The sequence below is a fragment of the Myotis davidii genome, unplaced genomic scaffold, assembly GCF_000327345.1.
Source record: "Myotis davidii unplaced genomic scaffold, ASM32734v1 scaffold109, whole genome shotgun sequence".
NCBI classification, from domain to species: Eukaryota; Metazoa; Chordata; class Mammalia; order Chiroptera; family Vespertilionidae; genus Myotis; species Myotis davidii.
This window is the reverse complement of record NW_006300368.1, coordinates 1,332,719-1,344,229: the sequence shown is the minus strand read 5'-3', so window position 1 is coordinate 1,344,229 and position 11,511 is coordinate 1,332,719. Positions and strand designations below refer to the sequence as shown.

Here is an 11,511-nt window from a genome sequence, read left to right as displayed (position 1 = left end):
ACTAGTGGCAGCAGGGAAGTCCCTGCCAAACACTGCCAGGCTGAAGGGAGGAGGACAGTGGAGAAGAGAAGGCCTGGGCACTGACCAGGCATGGATAGTGGGGCATCCTGCAGGCCCAGAGCAAAGGCTGCCCCACCCACTGCTCCTGTCCCTGAGACCAGGCTCCAGGGGACTTAGTGGGGAAGGGGAGGAGAGCCTGGATGCCCAGCCCTTCCAGCCACCTCCTGGGGCCTGCCTGTGAGCAGGGGTGACTTAGAGTGGGGACCTTGGTCAGGGGACAGGGGCATGCCTGAGGGTGATGCCACCAGCACACAGGGTGTCTTGTCTCATCTGGTTTCACAGCCCCTGAAGCTGTGCACGAGTGAGTGTGTGTGTGTGCGCGCGCACCTGCCCGCAGGAACATTCCCGCCCACCTTGGGGTAAAGGTCGAAGGTTCCATGGGTTCTTGGAGGGCTCCTGGGTGCACAGAGGGCGGCGGCCTTGGGCCAGAGCAGGTGCAAAGGCCAGTCGGGAGACCCCAGCCCTCTCTGCCCTGGGCCTGCTGCGAGGAGCAGAGCTGCCTGGTTCCCAGACGGGGCTCCGCGGCCGAACGAGCGGGTGGGGCCTCCTCCGGTGTCCGCCCCTTCAGGCCGCTCCCACCCACGCGCCGGAAATCCTGCGCGCAGTTCCCGGCCCACGGGACTCGCCGGGACGTCACAGAGGCCGCGACATCACAGGCACCGGCGCCCACAGCATCTCCACCGCCCCCACCAAAGAGCACAGTGGAGGCGGAGGGGCAGCAGCCACCATCCCTCCCCGCCTCCCCCAGAGCCTCCCTGGTCGCCAACTGGTCTGCATGGGGATGACAGGTGGGAGCGGGCGGCGGGCTGGGCGGGTGCGCAGGGACTGCTCGCGTGCAGTGGGCGGGGAAAGTGGAAGTGGGGGGCAGGGTCTTGGCCCCGCGCTCCTGCCCCTGCTCCTCAAGGCGGGCGAGGGGGTGTGCACAGTGGAAAGGGCGATTCCAGCCAAAGCCCTGGCCATCCTGGAGGGGGGAGGCGGGGGGGGCCCTGTGCGGCGCAGTCGCCCGCGTGTGCACCGGCAGCAGGTACACCTTGGGGTTTAGGCCGCACATTCGGAGGGTTCTTGCCCAAAAGTTCTAGGAACAGTTAGCCTTGTGCCCAGAAAACGACTCATGAATTATCCAAAGGGCAGACAACCGCTCAAATCGTGGCTAGTTGCCCCTGACCGGTGCTTGGAACTTCTGCAGGAAGAAAAAGCAACCACGACTGTTTCATGAGCACCTCCTCTGTGCTGTGCACTCTTCTGTGCCAAGGAGCAAAGATGCTTGCCCTCCGGGCCCTGGGTCTCCCCAGTTTCTGGTCATGGGGGCTCAGGCCCCCACTGGAATGAGGGCTTTTCCCTCAGGACCTTCTCTCCCTGGAAAACATACCTGGGCCAGCATTTAAAAATGCGCCCAAAACCAATGCATAAATAAGTAATAAACTGTGCCAACAACCAACAACCAGAGAGCAGCTTATCCCCGTTCCCAAATTTGTGGGGTAACAAATTTATGCAGACATTTTAAGTCACTCCCGCAACACTTACTACACCCCCTCCAGGGGCTATTCTTATGCTAAGTAGGCCTGGGTCTGATGCTTGACTAAAAGTAAAATGTAGGTCAGCAGAAGCCCCCTCTGGGCCACCTCCAGCTCTGGGTTAAGCAGAGCCATGGACAGGCTGCAGCACCTTCTCACCTGCGCCACCTGACCCTTCCCAGTACCCATGATGCCAATGCCGCTGCGAAGGGCAAGGGACAGTCCAGGGCTGAGCCCCAACTGAACAAGGGCTCATTCACGCTCTTCAGACTCCTGGCCCGCCCCAGCTGAAGAAATGAGAGGTGGTTTGGCCCCAAGTAAAAGCACAGTGTATGTGTCCAACTTGCCGTCTTCCCTGACCAACAGTGACACACGGACTATTTTCCAAGTGTGGCAAAAATTGTAAAGGTCACTATAATGAAAGTTAAAGACACCAGGAAGAGTAAAGGCATTGCATTTATTTTATTTTTTGATAAAGAGTCTGCACAAAACCATACCAGGACAATGAACAACAAAGTTATTGGGTAGTGATAAAAGCAAGCATTGCTACTGGTAATGGAAGAGCAGCTGAGTTCGTCCAAAAACAAAACTATTTGATAGTGAATCTAAGTGTTATGAATGTGGGTGAAGAAGTGGAAGAAAGTGGAGATGAAGGGAAAATCCTGCTCTTGACAGCCTCAGTAAGTCTATCCAACATAAAGAAGAAATAATACCAATTTTACACAAACTGAGAAAATTGGAGAGGGGATACTTCTCAACTCATTCTCTGAGGCCAGTATTAATCTACTATCAAAACCTGACAAAGACATTACAAGAAAAGAAAATTACACACTAGTACACCTCATGAACATATATGTGAAAATTCTAAAAAAGAAAAATAGCAAATCAGATTCAACAGTGTACAAAAAGATAATACATCATGGCGAAATGAGGTGTATTCCAGGAATGAAAGATTAATTTTTAAAAATGTTTAATGAGTGTATTTCACCATAAAATAAATTATTAACAGAAAATATATAACAGTATTCATGTTAACATGTAACATGCTATATATAAAAAAAATAGCAAATCAGATTCAACAGTGTACAAAATGAGGTTTATTCCAGGAATGCAAGATTAATTGCTATATATTAACATGCTATATATAACAATATGTTAACTGATTACAAAAGAAAAACTATATGATCATCTCAATAATTTAAAAACATCAGACAAAATCCCACATCCCTTCCTAACTAAAAACTAAGTAAACCAGGAATAGAAGGTAACATTGTCAACCCAATAAAAGGCATCTATAAGAAAAACTACAGCCAGCCTGGCCGGCGTGGCTCAGTGAATAGAGTGTCGGCCTGTGGACTGAAGGGTCCCGGGTTCGATTCCGGTCAAGGGCATGTACCTTGGTTGCAGGCACATCCCCAGTGGGAGATGTGTAGGAGGCAGCTGATCGATGTTTCTAACTCTCTATCTCTCTCCCTTCCTCTCTGTAAAAAATCAATAAAATATATTTTTAAAAAAAGAAAGAAAAATTACAGCCAACATCATATTTAGCGGTATAAAAATATATTTTTTTAAAAAGAAAGAAAAATTATAGCCAACATCATATTTAGCGGCGATATACTGAATGCTTTCTCCCTAAGCTCAGGAACAAAGCGAGGATGTCCACTCGCCACTTCATTCAACACTTTACTGGAGATTGTTCTCGTGCGATAAGGCAAGAAAAGGAAATAAAGAGACACCTAGATTGGAAAGGAAGAAGTAAGCCTGTCTTGAGTCACACCCGTATTGTTTATGTAGGAAACCTATGAATCTATTACAAAATAAAACTAGAACTTACAGGATTTTAGGACAGTTGCAAGATCAATAACATTTCTATGTACTAGCAATCGGCAGTTAGAAATTGAAATTATTCCGCATCCTACAGAATGTCACGGAAGTCCCAAGTTGAGTCAAGCTCAGACTTTTGTTTCCAACCCCCAGTGCTGCCATGAGGTCCACACCATAATCACTTTTCCTCCTGTCCACATCCCGTTGCTGTTCATGGGAGGATTAAGACTGCAGGATGTTGATTCAATAGCCAGGGAAACCCTGTAAACAAGCAAGGAAGGCTGTGAGGTCAGAGGCCTGGGAGGAGCAGCACTTGGGCAGGTGACGTTGAAGATGAGAGAGACGGGGAGGAAGCCACGGGAGTGTGATAGTCTAGGCGAAGGGTTCTGAAGAGACCACTTATTCTGTCCATGGTGGTGCAGACTTCTAGCCCCGTTGATCCAGGCTGAACATGGAAGTGCCCAAATCCCAGTCCCGGGACCAGCCAGCAAGGACCCTCCTCAGCCTCTACATCTCTAGGAAGAGGCCGCAGCACATTCTGATCCTTTTGATATAACCCTGGGAGCAGTTCTCAACCAGAGCCAGGGCTGTCACTTCCTGCCACCCTCCAGGCTCATGGGAACCCCGCTTGCCCATTGCCATGATGACCTCACCATCAACCCCTATCCATGACGCTGGGGAGCAAGGATTGGGACAGCCTCCCACCCCCAGAGATTGAAAAAAAGCTTTTGCAGTAAAAGACACAAATCTCCAGGGAAGATTGTAATGTGCCAAAAACCTGAGTGGGAAGACCTGCCCCAAGGAGTCTCTGTGTAGGGTTATCAGAGCTCCTAAATAACCAGGTCCGTAGCAGCATCACCTGGGTTGAGAACCTGGGCCCAGAGTTGGGGGTGGACGACCCCAGGATGTGATGGGGTGAGAGCCAGGGAAAGCGAGGATGGACTTTGGGATAGGAGGACGGGTAGGCTGAGTGGCAGATCTGAGGCCTGGCCAGAAGAGAGTGGAGAAAGGGACAGAGGGACAGGAATGGAGGGAGATGAGGAAGGTTTCATGTGGACATGATGGGGAACCCCACACAGTTCTGGGCTCCTGAGTAGGACAGCATGCAGGACAGGGAACTTGAGTTTCCTGAGTCCAATCTGCATTCACATGCTAACTTCCTGAATGATCAGCTGAAGGACCTTGGGCAAATGAACCTCCTTTTTGTTGAATCAACGAGATAAAGCCCAGAAAGTGCTCAACATAACGCCTGGGTTAGTAGTTCTCAATAAATGGCACTGAGTGCTGTTAGCACTCACCCTTTCGGAGGGCCAGCATGGACCAGCATGGAGAGTGGCGGGGAGCAGACGTGAAGGATAGGTCGTCATGTCTGCTGACACTGGCTAGGAAGAGGGAGGAAACAAGGGTTAAGATGGGAGAGGGACCGGTAAATGGGTTAAGGTGAGGAACGGAGAGAGATGGAGAGGACGGCTGAAGCCTCACTAGCAGCCCCTGTTCCAGAACCCCTCACCGCCTTCTTTCTGCCAGGTGCCAATGGATTTCCCTGCTGTAGCAAGGATTCGGTGGACATAGTGGAAACACAGTGAGAACCAGTCCCCCATCATCGGAGGACTGCTCCCCCACCTTCCAAGACAACCAACCCTTACCCCCACTTGCCACCACTGCCAAGTTTTCATATACCCCCCCAACCCAGCATCTCCCTCCATCTATTTTCAAAATCTCCCCAAGGATAGTATCCAGGCCAAAAGGCCATGGTGGGGTGAGGGCCCGGGGGTGTGGGTAGCACCCCCTCCTGCTTCTGTCTCCAGTCTCTGATCTTGGAGGAGGACTAAGGGGCAGTGGGCATACCCAGGGACGCGGATGGGACCTGACCCCTTAGATCCACCTTGCTCTAAGGACAGAGCTGTCCGAGTTGGGGTTGGGCAGGTTCCTAAAGAAGGAGAGGGGGTCACATGGCTGAGCACTGAAGGCAAGGGGCCAAGATGGCAGCACATGGCCAACAAAACTGAGGGAACCCTACGCACACACACCTCTGCTCTTCACATCTGCTGAGCTGGGACTGAGCAGGTTGGGGAAAGGCAGTGCCCTGGGCTTTTCCTTCTATGAGGAGCCACTTCCTGGGCACTGGTTCTCCAAGTGAGCCGCATCAGCTGACAGATGCTTGATTAGAATGCAGATTCCTGAGCCTCTCCTCCAACCAATTGGATCCCTCTTTGCGGGGGGGCTAGGGGGACAACTTGGCAAGCTCTCCAGGCACTTTCTAAACTCACTAAAGTTTGAGGCTACAACTCCAGAATTCTTGGTGGGAGTAGAGACAACCAAGGGAGTGGATAAGCTGGGGACATCTTGCCAGCCCCTGTATAAAGCTCCCCTCCCCGCTAAAGCCATCCCACCAACCCCGTGGAGCCCTGTCACCCACTCTGTCTCCTTCTGTCTTAGGATTGACTTAAACCAACATGAGCTCCCACCTACACAAGAGGAGTCCCAGCCTTCACAAGAGGAATCCCAGCCTGCACAAGAGGAGCTCCCACCTGCACAAGAGGAGTCCCAGCCTGCACAAGAGGAGTCCCAGCCTGCACAAGAGGAGTCCCAGCCTGCACAAGAGGAGTCCCAGCCTGCACAAGAGGAGTCCCAGCCTGCACAAGAGGAGTCCCAGCCTGCACAAGAGGAGCTCCCGCCTGCACAAGAGGAGCTCCCGCCTGCACAAGAGGAGCCCCAGCCTGCACAAGAGGAAGATGAGGAAGAGGTAAGTGGGCAGGGTCACCTCTTCTGAAGAGGTGGTAGACAAAGCCCATCTTCCCTAAATTCTAACCAGCCCCTAGCCTTGACAATTCTGGGACCCTAGGTCCAAACTGATATTGACCTTGCTCACACCACCTCCCTGCCCCAGGAGGTCTCTGCAAAGAGGCCGGTGTGGGGAGGAAGTGTGCAGTGTGCAGTGTGTGTGTGTGTGTGTGTCCATGAGGGTTGGGGTCGGGGGAGCAGGGCAGGGAACTGGTGCAAGGGAGGACCCGAGGGGCAGGGGCCTCCTCAGCTTTCAGTTGAAACTTTCCAGGAGGATGAATCGCTACACTTGAATGTCCCACCTAAAGAGGACCCGGAACAAGACACAAAACTGGTGCAGGAGGCCAACACTCCGCCACCGTTGGAGGAGTATTGCCCGGCCCCCATGCTTAAGCCTGAGGCCAAGAAGGACTCCAGCTTGAAGGTCTGCAATGAGGACCTGGAATCCTCCCAGCCCCTCGAGGGGGCGCTAACGCAGCCGGACACCCAGCAGTGGAATGTGAGGTCGAGCTCCATCACAAGCCCAAGCCCGAGTATCATGGACGTGGAACAAGTGGACTCCACCCACCGCTCCATCTTCGTGCAGACTTCCAAGCACCTCTTCTGGGCAGACAAAGATATCCAGGCCTCAGAACACAGCCTGGATTTGGAGACCGGCCTGCAGCGCGGCAAGAGCACAGAGAAGATCGCCAGCCCCCTGAACCAGAAGGCAGCCCCAGAGCCGGTCCCCGTAAAGCAGTTCCAGGACGCAAGCACCCAGGCAGAGCTTTCAGAACCAGGCACCGGGCAGCCCTCAGACACCCACTTGCCCTCCCCCTGTCTCACACCAGCTATCAACTTACAAGATCTGGTCAACTTCGCATCCTCCCTGGCCATCGCCTCCTCCAGCAACAGGGACCTGCCCAGTCTGGAGCACATAATGAAATCTCCACCCCGGAAGGCCGTGGAGCCTTCTCCGGTGCCCACGGTGGAGAGCGCCACCCCGCCTGCCAAGGGGGAGCCAGAGCAGGAAAAGCTCCCTGAGTTGCAGGAGAGGGCATCCGAGAAGTCGCTGGAAGCCGGAGAGCCACTGGAATCTGCCAAGCAGGAAGACAAGACCCTGCACCCTTACTTTGACTTTAGCAAGCCGGAGCCCCAAAGGACCGCCTTTAAAGGGAAAGTCAAGTTTATCCAGTGAGTAAGTGAGGCTGGCGCAGCTCCCCGCAGGGGGCAGCCGCTCGAGGATGTGTGGGTGGGCCCGCTCCTCACAGTTTCGGGAGGACAGGGACCGGTGGAATGGGGGGCTGGGTGGAGGAAGGGGTGGAGGAAGGCGGGGTGCAGTGCCAAGGCCAGGGCTGGAGGAGGCCCGGGAACCTGGGAGAGTGAGCACTCCAGGGCTCGCCAGGGACCTGGGTTCAAAATGGGAAGGTCCGTTCTAGCATTAGGAAGCCTCTCACCCTGCGGGCCGATGACCTGTCCCTCATCAGAAACGCTCAGGCTAATTCCATGCCAAGAACACGGCTCCAGCCCGGGGCCCAGGACACTTCCATCGAGTGGCCAGCGCGGGAAAAGAGTCCTGCAGCACCCCTTGCTTCTAGCGATGCATGGACACAGTACAATGTCAGCCGCCCATCCGCGTGCAGCAGGAGCAGGTCCTCTTGCCCCAGGGCCCTCCTCGAGCGGCCTCTGGGCTCATCCCTCTGCCTCGACCCTCCCACTGGAGCCCAAGTGACACCCTCTCTTTTGCATTGCAGCTCAGTGCCGGGAACCAAGAAAGAGACTCCATTAATGCTGAAAATCCATTTTAAGCTGTTGCCCACTTCTTCCCCCAGAGAAATGACTAAACAAAACCAATAAAGCCTCCAGTGCTGGCCCCGGCTCAGACTTTTTCTGCAGAAGCTCCGGAACCAGTGAACTCACCTGGCTGCGAAGTCCTTGTCTCGATTTCTGAGGGATGCCACCACCATTTTTTAACTACCCCAGGTCCCCCTGCCCCCTGAGGGCTCTACCAGCCCTGTTTGTCCCCGCTCACTCCCCACAGGTAGTTCCACTTTCCCTGCACCTCCCTAGCCTCCATGTCATCAACAGAGACTCATGACTCGTCTTGGGGAGGCCTCCGTGCCCTCTCTGAGGCTTCAGGTCCTTAGATCATAAAACGGGGCTTCCCCTTGGCCTGAAGCCAGGGACACATGGGGGACATCTGAGGAGAGAGTCTCGGCTGGGAGGGGGGGACTGAGCAGGCAAGAAGGTGACTCTGAAGGGAGCTCTTTCTTCCTGCTTCCCTCCTTGAGGAAAGATGGTCTCCTGGGGCTGGAAGGAGGGAAATAATGAAGCTGGAGGACGGGCACTCCAGGAGCCCACAGCCTTGAGTTAGAGATACCACAAAATGTAGAGGAGAGCCATGTGTAATAGTGCATGCAACCCAGACACGCATATGCACACACACTGTCAGCTGACCAGCACATCATACGGACGGGCACTCACATAACACATCCACACCAAGACAGAAGCACGCTCCACACATGCCATGCACACAAGCGCATCAACACAGACGTGTGCTAGATATGTACACAAATGCACAAGCTTCCCCACATTAGGGGAAGGTGGGCAACGTGGGGAAGGTTCTGGAAGAGGAGAGACATGGCAACAAATGAGGGAACGGAATTCTGAGTGTGGGGATGGACATGGGTGTGAAGAGGGAAGTCAGGGAGAGAGAGAAGAGGGGAGGCAGCGCCATGACATGGGCTCTGGTCAGCCGGGACCAAGGCCCACTCTGGACCAAGGCTCCCTGCCAAGTGAAGGTCCAGCCTTGCAGATCCTCAGGGGCCTGGCCCACCTTGAGGGGAGGTGGGAAGGGAGGTACCCCAGGTCTGGGAGAATGGGATTAGGAAGCGGCCAGCAGTTAAGGACGGGCTGGGGGCCAGGGAGAAGGGGGCAGGAGACGGGAAGGAGGGATGAGGAAAAGATGCAGAGGTGTCTGGGAAGGGGCTGGCCAGGGTGTCATTCAGCCCCTGGGACCAATCTTCCTAGAATATTTTTTTCCGTGTGGTTTGTGGATTTGTATTGTTTGGAGAAGGGGATGCTTCTCTCCAAGGGAAGCTGGGATAAGATAGGCCACAGCGCCCCCCTTGGCCTGGACCCCACCCACCCCCACGCCCTGACTTCAGGATTCTGGGGCTTGTTTTCCTTCTCTCCTGGGTCTCTGCCTCCTGCATTAGCTGCCAGAGTGGAGTTGTGAATTCACATGCCTTAAGCGAGGCAGAAACCCAAAAGAATAAAGCAGCAGGTTTCCCAGCAGAGAGGAGCAGGCCTGTGGTGAGGGAGAGAGCGCACCCCTGCCAAAAGATGTTAAAGTCCACCCCAAAGCCATCCTGGGGGCTTCGGGCCTGGGGCACTAGACCAGCCTAGCGCCTGTGATTCTGCCTTTCTGGCAGCAGAGGGCAGAAGACCAAGAGACCCCCGTGGGCACAGAGAAAATACAGGTGACTAGGGCTAGGAGAGGGTCCACTGCTCCTCCAAGCTACTGTCCCGAGCCCCCTGGTTAGAGGACTGCGGGTGTACATGGCTGGCAGGGGGTTTCCTGGGAGAAGGCGGAGCTCTGTGCCCACAGGCCTGGTCCTGGGTCCCCTGGAATCGCAACATCCAATGGGGAGTGTCTTCTTCCCACCTCCAAGGCCTCCACAGAAGACTGCTCACGCAAGACCTGGAAGGGGAGGCTGCAGCGGCACACTGCCTTGCTGACCCAGACGGAGCCAGCAGCAGCCATGGCCATGGGGGCTGAGCAGGCCTCACACGGGGCCAAAGGTTCAAGGGCCTTGCAGCTACCCGTTTTGTAGCGTCGTCAGGCCCGGGTGCTAGGTCTCAGAGGTGAGGGCCGGGAGTGGGGCGCTGGGTTTGGGAAAAGCCTGCCTGGCCCTGTCACCTCTGCAGCAGGTGCAAAGGACTTTCAACCTCTTCCCAGAGGCAGCTTTGCAGACAAGGACCTGCTACTACTGACATTCCAGCAGCTGTCAGGTGAGTGCCCTTGGCTGGGAGCAGGGAGAAAAAGTAGGGGGTGCTCAGAGCAGAACTACAAGGGGTTGCCTGCCCAGCGGCTGAGGTCACTGCAAGAAATAGTGATTGTATTGTACCCTTCTCTCCGTGCCAGTCTAATTTGCTCCTCTCTTCGACCCCAGGGCCAACTGGTGTGTGTGTGTGTGTGTGTGTGTGTGTGTGTGTGTGTGTGTGTGTGTAAGATGAATTGGTGGATAGGAAGGTATTGGGATGGTTGGTAAGTGGATGGATGGATGGGTGGATGGATGAACAGGATGGAAGAAGGAAGAGAAGAAGGATCCTGGGAGAAACAATTGGAAAAAAAGTCCCCTACCCCCGGAACCTGGGGCTGTGGGAGTTGGGGTAAAAGAAACCCCTTTCACAATTTGGGGACCCTGTTGCCCCCCAACGATCATGCCTTGATATTGGCAGAGGTCCCTCAAAACAGAATCATTTTATTCATCAATAATTTGCTGTGCCTGCTACTTCCAGGTGCCAGCAGGGCTCCTGCAGCCTCGATGCTCTGTAGCTCCAGGGCCAGACCGCCGGGTCCGAAGCCCAGCATTGTCCCTGCTGGTGCTGTGGCCTTGGACATGAGTTTTTAACGTTCTTCATACAAACTTGTTTAAACGTGAGTTTTGGACATGAGAACTGAATGGTCACTAAACAAGTGCCACACACAGCAGCCACTGTCCTCTGTATTATGTGTGCGGGTCACGGTGCTACCTGCCCCCTACCTGCCCCCATATTCCAGGATAGCTTCAGACTGTCAGCTCCCGCCAGCAGCCCCATGGACGTGCGTGCGCAGCCCCGTGGGCCTGTTTCCTGGGCCCCAACCCGCCCCAGGCCAGAGACAAGTGGCTTCCTGTCCTGTTTGGGTTTCCCCTGTGGGATGGAAGGAGGGGAGGCGGTGTCCCAGGCGCTGCCCCACTTTTCTCCTTCAAGCTGCTCCTCGGAGAAGCAGCGGACTCTGCGGCTGAACCAGGCTGCCAGGGCAGGTCCTGCGGCCCAGGCTGCACGGCGTGGTCACCAGGGCCTCCCCTTCTGCTGCCAGCCGAGCGGCTCAGCGGCCTTCCCCACTCCAAGCTGCGCGTGTGCTGCAGACTCATGAAGGGGGTGCGCCCCTTTGGGACCCGGGAGAAGAGGGACTCTCGCTCAGGACGGGCCCCTCCTTTCCCTCCTCCTGCTTCCCCACCCAGCTCCGCGCAGCCCCTCCTCTCAGACACCTGGCCTCCAGTTCCTAAATCCGACTTCCCCAGCCCTGCCCCTCCGGCCACCCCAAGCTGGGGACTAACCGGGGGCCAAGCAGCCCAGGCAA

The 11,511-nt window shown here is 55.0% G+C and overlaps 1 protein-coding gene across 1 annotated transcript; it reads left to right on the top strand.

The window, feature by feature from the left end:
* Positions 1-612: 612 nt before the first annotated feature.
* Positions 613-7,359, top strand: SPATA32 (spermatogenesis associated 32). Its single transcript, XM_006776915.2, has 4 exons — positions 613-848; positions 4,926-4,980; positions 5,838-6,144; positions 6,454-7,359. Exons 1-4 carry the CDS (start codon positions 836-838, stop codon positions 7,357-7,359), a joined length of 1,281 nt encoding a protein of 426 aa, XP_006776978.1. The 5' UTR covers positions 613-835.
* The last annotated feature ends 4,152 nt before the right edge of the window (positions 7,360-11,511 follow it).

Coding starts and splice junctions, on each gene's coding strand:
- SPATA32 (XM_006776915.2), top strand. Junction 4,981..5,837: donor GTGGACATAGTGGAAACACA/GTGAGAACCAGT, acceptor CTTCTGTCTTAG/GATTGACTTAAACCAACATG. Junction 6,145..6,453: donor AAGAGGAAGATGAGGAAGAG/GTAAGTGGGCAG, acceptor GAAACTTTCCAG/GAGGATGAATCGCTACACTT.